Source organism: Phyllostomus hastatus, unplaced genomic scaffold, assembly GCF_019186645.2.
Source record: "Phyllostomus hastatus isolate PE091 unplaced genomic scaffold, TTU_PhHast_1.1 phas_scaffold_345, whole genome shotgun sequence".
In the NCBI taxonomy this organism is placed as follows: Eukaryota; Metazoa; Chordata; class Mammalia; order Chiroptera; family Phyllostomidae; genus Phyllostomus; species Phyllostomus hastatus.
The window spans coordinates 6,608,425-6,622,169 of record NW_025334024.1 but is presented as its reverse complement, the minus strand read 5'-3'; the positions used below and the strand labels follow the sequence as shown (position 1 = coordinate 6,622,169).

Below are 13,745 nucleotides of genomic sequence, written 5' to 3'. Positions count from 1 at the left end.
GTGAAATGGCCAAATGGTTGAAGCTCATATATTGATCCTGAATTTCATTTAGATTTATTGATTGTGAAGAACAAAAACAAGCAAAACCCTACTATGCTTGGTATACTTGAGTAGAGAAAACTGAGAAGTATCTATCCTTCTTTGGAAGACTTCAAAACTCTTGAAAAGATGTTTTGAAAGCCGGTGATCCTTCTCAATGGCAATGGATACATTTACTGTATTTACCTGGCCTATCAGTGACATTCTCATATGGACACACCATGTCATTACTATGCTGTGAGACTGGGAGGGGCAGAGAAACCTGCCCCACAGCACCAGGAGTGTCAGATATGCTGTAGGTGTTCACACAAGTCATCCCCAGACTAAGCCACAGAAGCATCTTATAAGACTCCCAGGATATTTTACCAAAAGCAATCACGACCACCACATTTATGTTGTAACTTATATATTACAAAAATTTCACCACATTTCATTTTATGCTCACAACAAACCCTGGGAGGTGGGTCGGGGGGGTTATAGAAAGGGCAAGTGCAGTCATTCCCATTTCCCAAGTGAGGGAACTAAGGCAGGAGAGGCTTCAGTGACTCGGTTAAGGCCACACGAGATCTTCATGGTTGCGGCTCCTGTGGTTGAGCACTTTCTCCAGGCAGCATTCACCAGGGACTGTCTGTCTAGCATCCTCCTCCCACAGATTCTCTCAGGACAACTCCGATGTTACTTTCCAGAGAAACCTATGAGGTTGTACGATGTTTCAACAGTCCTTTCTGTAGCTGGAATCTCAGAATAGGTCAAGATTCTCTATCTTCTTTCTACTTTGGTTCCTATGCAGTGGCGTAACTTGAAAGTCTTCCAAGGCAGTCCCCATTGGTGGCTAGACCATGCCGCCATTGTTCAAAACATCCCTTACTGGAAACTGCCTTCAGGGACCCAAAATTCTTCCCAGTAAGAAAACCAGTCTATTAGTTGAGAGTCGTGCCTTTTTTTTTTAAAGCAGCATCATTAGCTTAATCATCTTCCTTAAATATCAGATTTTTAACTATTTCCTAAATTTTAATCTATCTTCAAGGACCAAAAGTTTACAAACACTGAGTATATTTGAACACGTTTGTTACAGACTCTGGGGGCGTACCACAGAGGCATTCCAGAAAGGCCAGCAGCAACAGCATCTTTTAAACGGAATACTGAGAGGAAGAAAACCTTCACGAGGAATGTAGGGTAAAAATATTAATAAAAATAACAGCTTAAATATGTCAAGTGGCACTTTATATGCAGTGTCTAATTTAATCTCCAAAAGAATCTTATGAGGTCAGATAAAGGTCTATTTGTTTAAACATCGAACAGTAGCCGGTGGTCACACAGGTGTAATGTGCTTGTATCACAAAGGGCAAACACTAATTCCCAAACCTTACGCTGTGAATAGCTAATGTCTGCCCTACAGTAGTCTCCATCTCCCCACAGGGCTGGTCTGTAGGGATCTGGCCCAATTTAGTGTTTTTCACACATTTCCAAGCCTGTTAGAAGTTTGCCATTCCCGTATCAATGTGTGTTTTAGTCTCTTTTAAGTAGATACAGAGTGTATGGGACAGAAATAAGCACAGTTTTGGCTTCTGACAAATTCAGGTAAGACATTTCCACTCTAACTAAGTTTAGCTCCGTGGCTCCCAAATGACTTCTACTGTGCCCATGTAAGGAGGACGGACATGAAAAAAATCAATTTTCAAATTTATCTGCTTCTTTTTTCCTCCCATTAGGATTTGTACAAGGGGGTGAGAAATGAAGACTTAATACAAGAATCTATTCTTAAATAGCAATTTAAAGAGTCAAAATTTGGCACTAGATATCTGTATCTATCCATCTATATTTTAGAACTCCTCTTTCTTAAAAGCCATCTCAGCAAGTGTGATTAGCACCTTATTTTTATCTCCTTCTTCATAGTGAGAAATTCACAAAAGACAGCCACGTGACAATTATCACCAAGAGTAAGACCAAGAGCCCATCGCAAATAAGACACTCAGAGTCACGACTCCCAGGGCTTCCGCCATGACCATGGTCTTGAAACCATTTTACCACCTCCTGGAGGTCAAATGGCTGAGCCTCATAACCTAGCTCCTTCTTGGCCTTCTCTAGACTAAAGTAGTGTGTGACACCAGTTTTGTAAACTTCTGTGCGGGTAAGAAAGGGTTGGAAGTTGTAGAATTGACCCAGAATGAAATGGGTCATCTCTGTTAGGAAAGCAAAACAGTAGATGATGGTCAAGGGCAGGCGAATGGATGGGAATGGGTACCCCAGGCCCTCAACCAAAGGCCGGAAGAACTCAAAGTTGTTCACAGGTCTGCCATCTGAGATGAAATAGGGCTGCCCAGAGGCAATGTAGCCCTTGTCAGCTTTCAGGGCCTCTGCGGCCAGAATGTGAGCCTGAACCAAGTTATCCACATGGACAAATTCAACCAGGCTCTCGGGATCTCCATACACAAACTTGAACAGGCCCCTCTCAACGTAGCTCACTATTCTGGGGAGGTGCCTTTGTTCTCCAGGCCCATAGATGCCAGCTGGCCTCAGGGCACAAGTTCTTAAGACGCCATTGCTTTCCAGGGATGTTCCATTGGCTTCCAGCACCTTCTTCTCTGCAATAGATTTGGTCCGAGAGTAGTGATCAGGATGGAGGTGAAGAGGTAGGTAAGGCAGAGATTCATCTCCATTTCTGATAACTTGACCTCCGAAGACGACATTGAAAGTGCTAGTGTAAACTAATCTTGGCACCCCCCTCTCCCTGCACGCCTGGAGGATGTTGTCTGTGCCCCCCACATTGACTTCTGCGATCAGGTTTCGATTCAGTTGCTCCCGCCCTGACATGCCGTAAGAGGCAATGTGGAACACGCAAGTGACATCCACATCCTGGAATGCTCTCTCTATGTCAGAGGGGTGGCGAATGTCCCCACATACAAACTTGATTCCTTCTGGAATGGTTTGAGCAGGGGTGCTGATGTCAAACAGAATCACGTGGACCCCCTTCTGGTTCAGAGCACAGCCCAGGCTGAAATAATGAAGAGCCAAACTTAGATCAAATCACTCTAAAGCTATGCCTAGGAGAAGTGTGTAAAATATTTTCCTATGCTTCTCCACTTATCCTCAGTCCCTCACTTTACATGTTCGTTGGGGTAAGTCTTATGCAAATATTCCAAAGTGAGAATCCGATGAGAATCCGCACATCCATTAAAATTACAACGAGATGGTAGCATCTACATGTTACATTTTTTTCTCCCTGTTCCAGGACCCACCATCTATTCTTTGGAATATTTATAAATGATAACATAACTGAAAGGGTCAATATTATTGTCCATTGTTTTTGTTGATGTGAACATCTCCCCTCCCCAATTTTATGGCTTTTAAAGAACTTTTCTTGACATGGAATATATCTGTAGCTCTCAATTTCAGTATCTGAGCAGTGGGCATAATAGTTCATTCCTGGCTTAACACGATACAAACAAGTAAAAGTCTATACTGTATTAATGTCAGAGTTGAAAGTTATACTTTTTCCAAGAACTAACTGTAAAACAATTCCAGGACATATTACATAGATATACTGACCGGAAACCAAAATAGCCACCTCCTCCTGTAATGAGGACACTTTCCTTCGGAGATTTTTGGGAGTCCATATGTGGCAGTCTCAGGAAAACCAGACCTATAATAAAGAAGTATGCAACACTGTTACTGATCCAAATGCAAATATGATTGTCCGTACTTTGAGGTTAACAAAAACAAAAAGGCAGGATGCTCTAGTAGAAAGAAGAGCTAAGACCTAGGTTCTAGTCATGGCTGTGTGAAGTTAGCCAACTTTTCCTCTTCTTTTACTTTTTGGGTTTCAAATTTTGTCCTATATAACATGAGGACAGAAATACCTGCCCTGCCTACCTGACAAGGTCAATGTGAGGGTTCAATAAGGTAAGTACCTGAAACCACAAAACACTCTCCAAATGTAAGGCATTATTCTTAATCCTTGGAAAAAATTAGAACCTTGAAAGAATTCATGCAAATTTGGTAGAGAGAAGCATTTTCTCCCATGCATCAAGGACAGAACTCTAAATCCAATTTCCAGTATCTTTCACTTAAAAATAAAACATTTGTATCATGGTTGTTTAACACTGGTGTTTTATTAACCCTACATGTAAAGAAATAGGGAGAAAAATGTCCTTCATATAGAAAACCACATTCCCCACACCCAGGACAGCTTGTGAGCTCTGTGTGTACTTAGAAGTGCTCAAGGGCCATCAGGGTCTCACCTCTCCCTTATTCCTATGCCAAAATAATAATAATTATTATCATAAATTATATATTTTGTAAAAAATATCTGTAATATCTTCTCAAGGTTCCAAGGCCATATTCTGTTAAGAACAAGACAGAACAAGCAAAAAGTGGGGCACTCGACTCTTTCCACTTAAGAAGAAATGGAACAGGAGGCATACGGGTCCTCAGATGTGTTGGGAATACACACACACACACACACACACACACACACACCCCAGTAGAGAGACTCAGAGGTGTGGTTAGGCAGGAGACTGCAAGCAACCAAGAATCCTACCACTTGGACAAGTTAATCCCCCTGAAACTGCTGCTGCATTTAAACAGTGATAAGCTCACAGGCTTATGAAGACTGAATCGGATAGTGTATAAAAAGTGTCCAGGGAACTACCTGACATAACATGGGTGCTCCCTGTGTGTCACTGCTTGGATTTCCTTTCCTTCCAGCTCTGCAGTTTGGGGATCTATTATTCTATTACACTCCCACACACCATGATTAGATCTCTCAAAAGCACAGGTTCTGGGTAAGTGCATTAAGTGGATCAGGTTGCCGGGAAAGCTAATCAGATCCTGCATGCAGAACTCAGTTGTTATGACAGCTGAAGACAAGATTCAGCAAGTGACTGTCTCACGGCTTGAGGGTGTGCGGAAGAGAAGAGTGAGAAACATTAGAAAAACTGAGCAAAATGGTGTGGAGGATGCTGATGGATTCCAAAGGCTTGACTAAGCTGTGCTGACAAGAAAAGTTACAACAAAAGAATTTTCTGGTATCCCTTTAATCTACCTAACAGTGACCTATTATTTTCTGAGTGCAGAACCCTCCCTTTTGGATTTGGAGTAGCCATAAAACAAAATTTCGTCAATTCTAACATATAACATAATCACAAGACTTTGTTACAGATGCCTTTTCAGAGCACAGTCCATAGATGGGAGCTGTTGACCTTTCAACTGAGACTTCTTACCGTCGCCCCCGTGACCTGGCGGCAATCTCCCTCTCTGACTTCATCTCACTCCCCTGCCACTAGCACTCTACCCTGCAACGACCTGGACTCTTTCCTTTCCTCAGAGATGCCATGCTCATTTGTGTGTGGCACTCACTTCCCGCTTCACTTCAATGTTACTACCTGGCTGCATTTTTCTCAATATTTAGGTCAGTTCAAGTGTCACTCAACTCAGAGAGGCTTTTCTGGTCACCCCATCTAAAATAGTCTCCCTGACCATAAATGATGTTTTCTGCATGGCACATTTTACTATTGAAGATAATTTGTTGGGGTTTTTTTTTTAGATTTTATTTATTTTTAGACAGGGGTAAGGGAGGGGGGAGAGAAGGAGAGAAACATCAATGTATGGTTGCCTCTCAAGCACCCCCTACTGGACACCTGGCCTGCAACCCAGGCATATGTTCTGACTGGGAATTGAACCAGCAACCCCCATTGGTTTGCAGGCTGGCGCTCTATCCATTGAACCACACCAGCTGGGGTTGTTTGTTTGCTTTTAGTTATTGATCTCCTTCCATCAGAATTCAAGTGCCATGAGACCTTGGACCTTTGGCCTTTTCACTAGCATGTCCCCATCAGAACCTAGAACACAATAGATGTTCAACAAATATTCATTGAATTTATGGATGATTTTGGACTGTGAAATACACCCAGTTTAGTAAAAATACGATGGGCACAAATTATGTAGAGCCCTGCAGTGTCTAAGAATCATTGTTATGTATGCAAATTAATGCTGCCATTTTAATTTGTTTCCCATGAAGCTCTGAAATGAACACAACATAAAGTTAAATGAAAAAGATTTCTTGCTTCCTGGAGCTTACAATGAAGGAGAAAGGTTTTGCAAATATCTAAGGTACCAGGCGAAAGGGAGAAAATAAGATTACTGTGATAAAGAAGGTACTAAGGGAGCACTGAGGTGAGGTGAGGACAGAAACTGATTCTGAAGACGTCATCAAAGAGTGAGCCCTGGGGTTGAACTGAGACAACGGGAAGACTCAGGCAGGCTGAGATGAGGCAGAGGGTTGCTACAGGTTGAGGGACCATCACAGATGAATGGAATAGCAACAGGGATGGCTGATGCTGGGCAGCTGCTGTGGCAGGTCTGTGGTGGCTGATGTGCAAACTGAAGCCACAGCACACAGCTGGTGAGTTAGGGCAGAAAGGCAGCCTGGGGCTAGCTTGCAGACAGCTTTGAGTCCCCTTTGGGGAGTTTGAATTCTATTCTGTAGACAATAGAAAGCCTTTTTTAGGTTTATAGGACTGGCATGATAATTCGGTCCTTGCGAAAGATCAAGATTTCCCTGCAGAAGGGAGAGCCCGAAAACAGGCAAAGGGCTGGGTAGGAAGTGATGAGGGTCTGGGCCAATGTGCTGAGCTGAAATCGGGATGAGGCTGGCCAGCATCTGACTGCAATGGCAGCAGGCAGGTAAAGTCTGAGGAAGGTGTTGTTGCGAAGTAAAAAGCACACAGGTTTTAGAAATGTTCTGACTGGGTAATGGAGTTTTGATTAATAGGATGCCAGATAAATTTGAAGATATTTTTAATCTCTCCACAAGCATTCCACTGCAAGGGATTCCAAAAATGGATGTGGCCTCAAAGAGTCCAATTCAGAAAATTCCAACAGAAATTCTTCCTAATCTCTAATTATTCTTCGTTTTTAAAACTGCACATTCCAGGCCAGTCACAAGAGCGCAGGTCAGCCATGGCTCACGTTCACATTAATCACGCTGGGATGTACAAGTTCAAAGGATTAATGCCAGTCTGTCCCTGCTAATCCTTATCACCTTCCAACTAATTCCAGAACAAACTGAGGCAAGAGCTTGTACAACTGACCTGATCAGGAAGGTCAGGAGAGAAAGGTGGCAGTGACTTAGGAAAAACAAATGAGTTAGCAGGACAAACAGCAAGGAAAAGAAGCCTATCTACCAGGTCAGTAAAACCTTTCTAGAGTGGAGGTCACCAGCTGTAATGGTGCCACCCAGGAGCCACTACCCCCCTTGCTGGCTCCCTACATCACTAAGCTCAGAAAAACTGCAGCAAACACATTTTGCAGAAAACCATAAGAAAGTCCCATAAACTCTAGGCCAGAAGGGATAAAAAAAAAGCATATGTAGTTTTTTTCCCAGTCAGTTGCCTGATTTTCATACACTTTATAGCTTCTGTTTTATTAATGTGTTTCTATCTAATTCCTTCTGGGGGCTGGGCACCAGACTGGCATGTATAATCGCAATTGCTTTGAGGCTCTTCCAGAGCGTGGCTGTGTTCAGTAATTGCTTTCCTCTGGGTGGTGGGGAAGGGTCACGTCTGACCTGAGTAGTCATTTCAGTGGGCACAGGTTAAAGTTAAATACATGATCAAGAGAAAGGAATCTTAATTACAAACAGGGAAATAGATGAAATTTAAAACCTGCCTGACCTCTTGATGATACGGAGATAAAGTGAGGGTAATAAAGTTGACACTTCACAGGGAAGCTATGAGAAGAAACTCATAAAAATGACTAGGAGTGCTTTAGATTTACAAAGGCCTCATTAAATGCTAAGGATCAGTAATAAGAACCTTAGATTATGCACACAGTTCCTTCATCCCATGAGTTCAAGATTATGTTACTAACACTCTAGTATTATAATGCAATGTACAAATCTCGGTTCCACTACAGTAATGGTCCCCAACCTTTCTGGCACCAGGGACCAGTCTCATGGAAGACAATTTTTCCACGGACTGGGGTGAGTGGCAGGGGAAGAAAGGAGGCGGAGCTCAGGCCGGATTGGGATGGGAGACAGGAGGTGGGGAGGAGGGAGGTTGGGGACTCCTGCACTATAGTATGGATCAGAGAGGAGAAACAAAGACTGCTTTATTTTAAAGATGTACTGTATTTACTTTAAGAAAAATAAAAATACCTCCAGGTAGTTTAACCCCAACATAACAAGTTTTAAATGACTGTCTGAGTACTGACCACAGGCAAAAGATAACTGTGTTCTTACTGAATTGAGAGCAGGAAAATACACCGAGGCTACAGGGCCTAGAAACGGTGCTACTCAAATTCCGTGCGTGATCTGAAAATTATTTGTGTTTCATATAAAGCAGTCAAAGCAATAAAGATGCCGAAGTAGTTAGCGATGATAAGGAGAGTAACCAGGATACAGGTAAAAGGGCTATGAAGTGTAAAACCAAGGGGCCAAACACATTGGGGAGGAAATTAACTAAAGGCACAACATCAAGTGGAAAGTCGATATGCTCATAAAAAAGAGGAATTGCACACACTGTTTCAGGTAAAACTGAAAGTGGCAGGGCAGCTAATTCTTATCACCTTAGGTATATCAAGCCTTCTTGTCCAGCTACCCACTCAAACTCCTTTTACCCAAATATTCATTGCACAAAAGATTCTTGCAATTCTTCACAAAATTACTTATGACAAAAGTAATTGCATAATTTTATAATTAGTATTTCTCGTTTGTTTCCAAGTTCCATACGGGCATAGGCCATTCAGGAATATCTGCAGGGACAAGAGTATCTGGCAGATTGTAAAGTCCCAGTAAATCCAAATGGAATGAGTGCTCTGCAACCTTTTCAAATGCCCGTCTGCCATATCTGCAAGGAATACTACACTTGCACTTCCTCCCCTCTCTAGCTCAGCACGTCTACCCTTTCAACATATCCAAGTAATACCTGCTGCCATTTATTAAGCACTTACTGTGTGCCAGGCGTTGTGCTGAGCTCTTTCCACCAATTTCTCCTGATGCTTTTAACAACCTTCTGAGACAAGTACTAATTTGCTAATCCCAAATTTACTGACCTGAGTCCCGTGGGGGCTTTTACAGCTAACATACTCTGGAACCCCCTAGGAGCCCTTCCATTTCCTGGAGGGGCAGGATGGGGGTGCCCCATCCCCTCCCATGAGACAGAGGTAATGGGGATGCAGAGTTAATTGTCCCGGTTTGGAAACTAGAAAAGCTGGGTCCTAGACGTGGCTCTCCCGCCAGTCCCCTGTGTGGCCCCGAGCTGTCACTGAATCTCCGCGACCCTATTTCCTCCTCTCTGAAATGAAATTAACAACAACCATAGCTACACTTACTATTTATTAGACGTTATGAGATTTAAAGGTTTACCACTGAAACCTCAGGAACAATCTTCTGAGGTAGTTATTACAGGGTATGACAAAAGTAGGTTTACAGTTATTTATACAGAACATTTTAATTAATAAACAATACAAGAATAAACTGTTTCACATACAACTGTAAAGCTACTTTTGCCTCAGCCTGTGTTAGCTTCAGCTCACAGAAGGATAAAGGCTCAAAGGTTAAGAAAGTTGCCCATACATATATGTGAAGTAAATGAAATCACTACCTTAAAGAGACATCTGCACCCCCATAATGCAGCATTATGCACAATAGTCAAGACATGGAAACCACCTGAGTGTCTCAAAGTGTCCATCAACAGATGAATGGATAAACAAAAACACACAACAGAATATCATTCAGTCATAAAAAAAGAGGGAAATCCTGCCATTTGTGACAATACAAACAGACCTTGGTGGCATTATGCTGTGAAATTTAAGTCACACAGAGAAAGCCAAATACTGTATATCACTTACACGTGGACTCTAAAAAACCATGAACTCATAAAACAGTTACCAGGGCTGGGGGTGGAGGAGATGTCAGTCAAAGGGTCCAAACTTTCAGTTATATGGACAGAGGACAGTCTTGGGATCTAATATTCAGCATGGTGACTGCAGTTAACAACACTGTAGTGTCTCATTTAAAGTTGCCAAAGGAGATCTCTCAAGTTCCCACCACACACAAAAAGTCTAATTACGTGAGGTGATGGAGATGTTAACTAACCTTTCTGTGGTTATCATTTTACAATATATGCATGTATTAAATTACCACATTGCACAGCTTAAAATTATACAACGTTATATGTCAGTTACACCTCAATAAAACTGGAAGAGAAAAATCTAAAAAAGAAAAAAAAAAAAAAAACGAACCAAAACTGGCCCAAAACAGATACATGTCCTAAGTGGCTGAGCTGGACCCGGGTTTGAAGCCAGGGCTGTAGGGCTCCCCAGCTGGGTTGGGACAATGCAGTGTTGTTCCCTGGCACTTCCATCACTTCTTGTCACACGAGGTACCTCTGGTACTGTGACTGACCTACTATGTTTTATTTAAATCTACTAACCTTACACTGACTCTTTAAATGGGAAACCACTATCATTTGTTGCAAGTAGTGGGTAATCTCTCCCCCAAAAGTGAGATGAAAACAAAAGATGTGAAAACGAATCCTGCTAGACAGACACAGGTGCCTGCTGAAAAGCTCTGAGCTTGGGACGTTTGTTTTAAAAATCAAGAAAAAAAGAACAGTAGCAACTAGCTAGCGTTTCAGGCCTCAGAGACATTCTAGAAAGCCACGCTGGGCCCGGATCCTTAGAATCCTAAGGAGCTGAAAAGGGGAGGATATCCCGGCCACCGGGGCCAGCGTCACTCACGACCGCGGTCTGTACCCCTGCCACTGGGCTCATCCCCCCAGAGCTGCGCCCCCACCCCAGGTACAGCCAGGGTCGCCCTCAGCGCCCCTACCACCCCCACGCGCCTTGGAGCCGTGGCGCTCCAGCCAGCTCGGCCCGAGTCCCCAAGCAGTGGGGGCCCTCTCAACCCCGGCCCACTCACAGCGACGGCAAACGACGCCGCAACAGCAAACCGAGGGAGACCGGGGAGGGAAACTCAACTGCCCGTGGTCAGCCAAGCTCAGCGCCTCCCAAGCCTTCTGACCCGCCTCCTGGAGCCACTTCCTGTTCTCTCTAGGAAGCCTGAAGGTCTTGGCATCTCTATGATGTACAGGGTTTTGTTTTGTTTTTGTTTGTTTTTGTTTTTTTCTCCCCCACTCTCACCTGTGCTGGGGCAGCTGGTTCACTCCATGAATCTCCCCCAACCTCTGTATTTCAGCTTCGTGGGAGTTGACAGAGTTTACAGAGTCAGGTCTAATGCTATTCCCACCTGCAATTTCAGCTCTCTGACTTCCACCTGCATCTCTGTGTACCTCCGCCTCCCCCCAACCCCCACCCTGTTCTGCCTAGCTCAGCACACCGCCTGATAAGTAGGAGGGGCTCAGCTCAGTCAGTACTGCTTGGGTGGGTGGATGGATGATAGGTGAGGCCCCACGTGACTCATAAATATTTTAAAGTCTCTATCTTTTAAAGTTTCTATTTATCTCTGAGTTTCCACACTTATGTGTTCATGTATTTTCCTGTGTTTCCGATTTTCACTATTTTTTTCCAGTTCCGCTTCTTCTGGTCACTGAGAAGGCAATAAGGCCAGGACTAAGCGTTGTTGCTGAAGGACCCGAAGACTTAAAAAAGCCATGTAGAAAGGAAGGTTGGCATCCTCACTCAGAGGTCTTCCTCAGAGGCCCGTCTTTTGTCTCCTTATCAGGAGTCTAATTCTATGGGACCAGGCTCTCCATGATAATTTGGTTGTAAGTGGCAAACACACTCACACACACACACGCACGCACGCACTGATCCCTGGCCGGGAGCCTTTCCTTTCTGTGGCTGGAAGGATGGAGATTTTGACTTCATATGCTGTTCTTGCTGCATTTGGACTCAAAGATGCTCATATTACATTTACTGCTGTTTCCATTAAGAACACAAAGTCACAAGGACAACAGCAATATAAAAATTAATGAAGGTCAGGAGAAGAAAGCTAAGTCCCCAGCACTGGCCTCTCTGACCATGTTCATCTGTCTTGTCCTCAACAGTGATCCAGCCACAAATCCTAGGAGACAGATGTGGCTGTACCAAATAGTGTTAAGGAGCGGCTTAGCTCTGGCTTCCCAGGATGTGCAAAAATTAGAAGAGGGAAAAAGGAAGGCTTTCATCTTCTAATGTGTGAGGGGATCGGGCGAGCAGCTACATGCTCTTGAGACCAATAGTCTAAGAGGAAAAGACTCCTCTGAGGATGCAGTTCAGAGACAGATTTTCTGTTGGGGATTTCGGCATCTCTGAGGGATGCCCAGATCTACATAGAGGGATGGCACATGAGAATAAGTGTGGCAAATTTAAATGTTAATATTTTTGTGTCACCAAGAACTCTTTTAAAATCTAAGCACTGTGTTTTAAAGGAAAATTACAAACTTTGCAATTACTTCCTTAGTTTCTGCTGCAATTTAGTGAAATTTATTAAAGTTGACTTTGTAAATGTCTGAACAAGAAATCAAAGATAGAAATAACCAGAGAGAGAAACTGAACTCAGTGTGAGTTTCTATGTCAATGCTTATTTAGTTTCTTTCTCCCATTAACATGTCCAAACAGGGACCACAATACATAAAAATCAATTCACAGTCCTAATTCCTCACAGGTGTACACTTTACACTTTACAGAGTACTTTCACGCCTATTGGCTCATTAGATTCTCACAGAAATTCAAAGTGGCCTCCAAGGTTTCTGCAGAAAGGGAAGCAAGAGGTTGGCTTTTCCCAACATCCCCATTTAAAGCAGGTCTCCTGCAATCCTTGTAATTCTCCAGTCCCTTCACAACACTTAGCCCACCTGAAATTATCTTGTATAGTACTAGAGAGGAAGCTCTATGAGGGGAGAGATCTGCTTGACTGATGGCACATCTTCACTTCTATTATAGTGTCTGACATAGAATTTAGAAGAACTACTGAATGAATGAGCAAGTGATTAAATGTCACATCTCTGGTGATCTCTGTTCAAAACCAAATATGCGGGTGAGACCTTCTTTCAGCCTAGGTTAGGTCAGAAATCACCCCGATCGAGAATCTGAAAAATTCTAGCAAAACATGAAATTCTCCAGTTAATGCCTATGTATAATAAAGGCTGAGACATATTGCCCTAAAAGCTGTTTACCACTACAACTCCTGGTAAGAGATTCCCTGCAGTAGTCTCATGCTACACCTGGAAGTCAAATGAAGTTAAGTGATTTGCCCAAGGTCACAGAACCAGTAAGCGACAGAGCTGGGATTAAAAGCCAAGGCTTCTGACTCCAAATCCTTCTATACTCCATGCTCCTTCCACTATGTGTTCTATCTTCTGGATAAATCTGTTTTCTTCCATTAGTGGAAAAAAAATTAAAAGGAAGAAATAAATAGAAAAATATTTACATTTAATTGGTGGTTAATGGTTTTAAAAATTCATTTGGTTTAGAAAGGGAAACTAGCATTTATCACTTACAGTACATTTGATAAAATGTCTTCCCCATAATAAAGAATGCTTCAAGTAACAAAATAAATGTTTATATTTCATTTACTTAGCAATTAAGCATCTTAACAGTCTTTTATAATCATTTATAGCACTGATTCAAAATTATTGAGCATTGTATTTGGGTCAATGGTTTTTCTTTTTCCTTTTAGGAATTTGAGATGCCTTTCTCAGTACTGATTAAACTGAGTATTTAAATAGTGCGGATTAAAACTAAATGTTATTTTGAATGTCTTG

General features: G+C 42.7%; 1 protein-coding gene across 1 annotated transcript; it reads right to left on the bottom strand.

Annotated features, from left to right (window-relative positions):
* Positions 1–428: 428 nt before the first annotated feature.
* On the bottom strand, positions 429–11,059 carry SDR42E1 (short chain dehydrogenase/reductase family 42E, member 1). Its single transcript, XM_045818417.1, has 3 exons — positions 10,961–11,059; positions 3,589–3,682; positions 429–3,034 (listed from the first exon to the last, which is right to left on the bottom strand). The coding sequence occupies exons 2-3, from the start codon at positions 3,654–3,656 to the stop codon at positions 1,930–1,932; spliced, it is 1,173 nt and encodes a 390-aa protein (XP_045674373.1). The 5' UTR covers positions 3,657–3,682; positions 10,961–11,059; the 3' UTR covers positions 429–1,929.
* Positions 11,060–13,745: the final 2,686 nt, after the last annotated feature.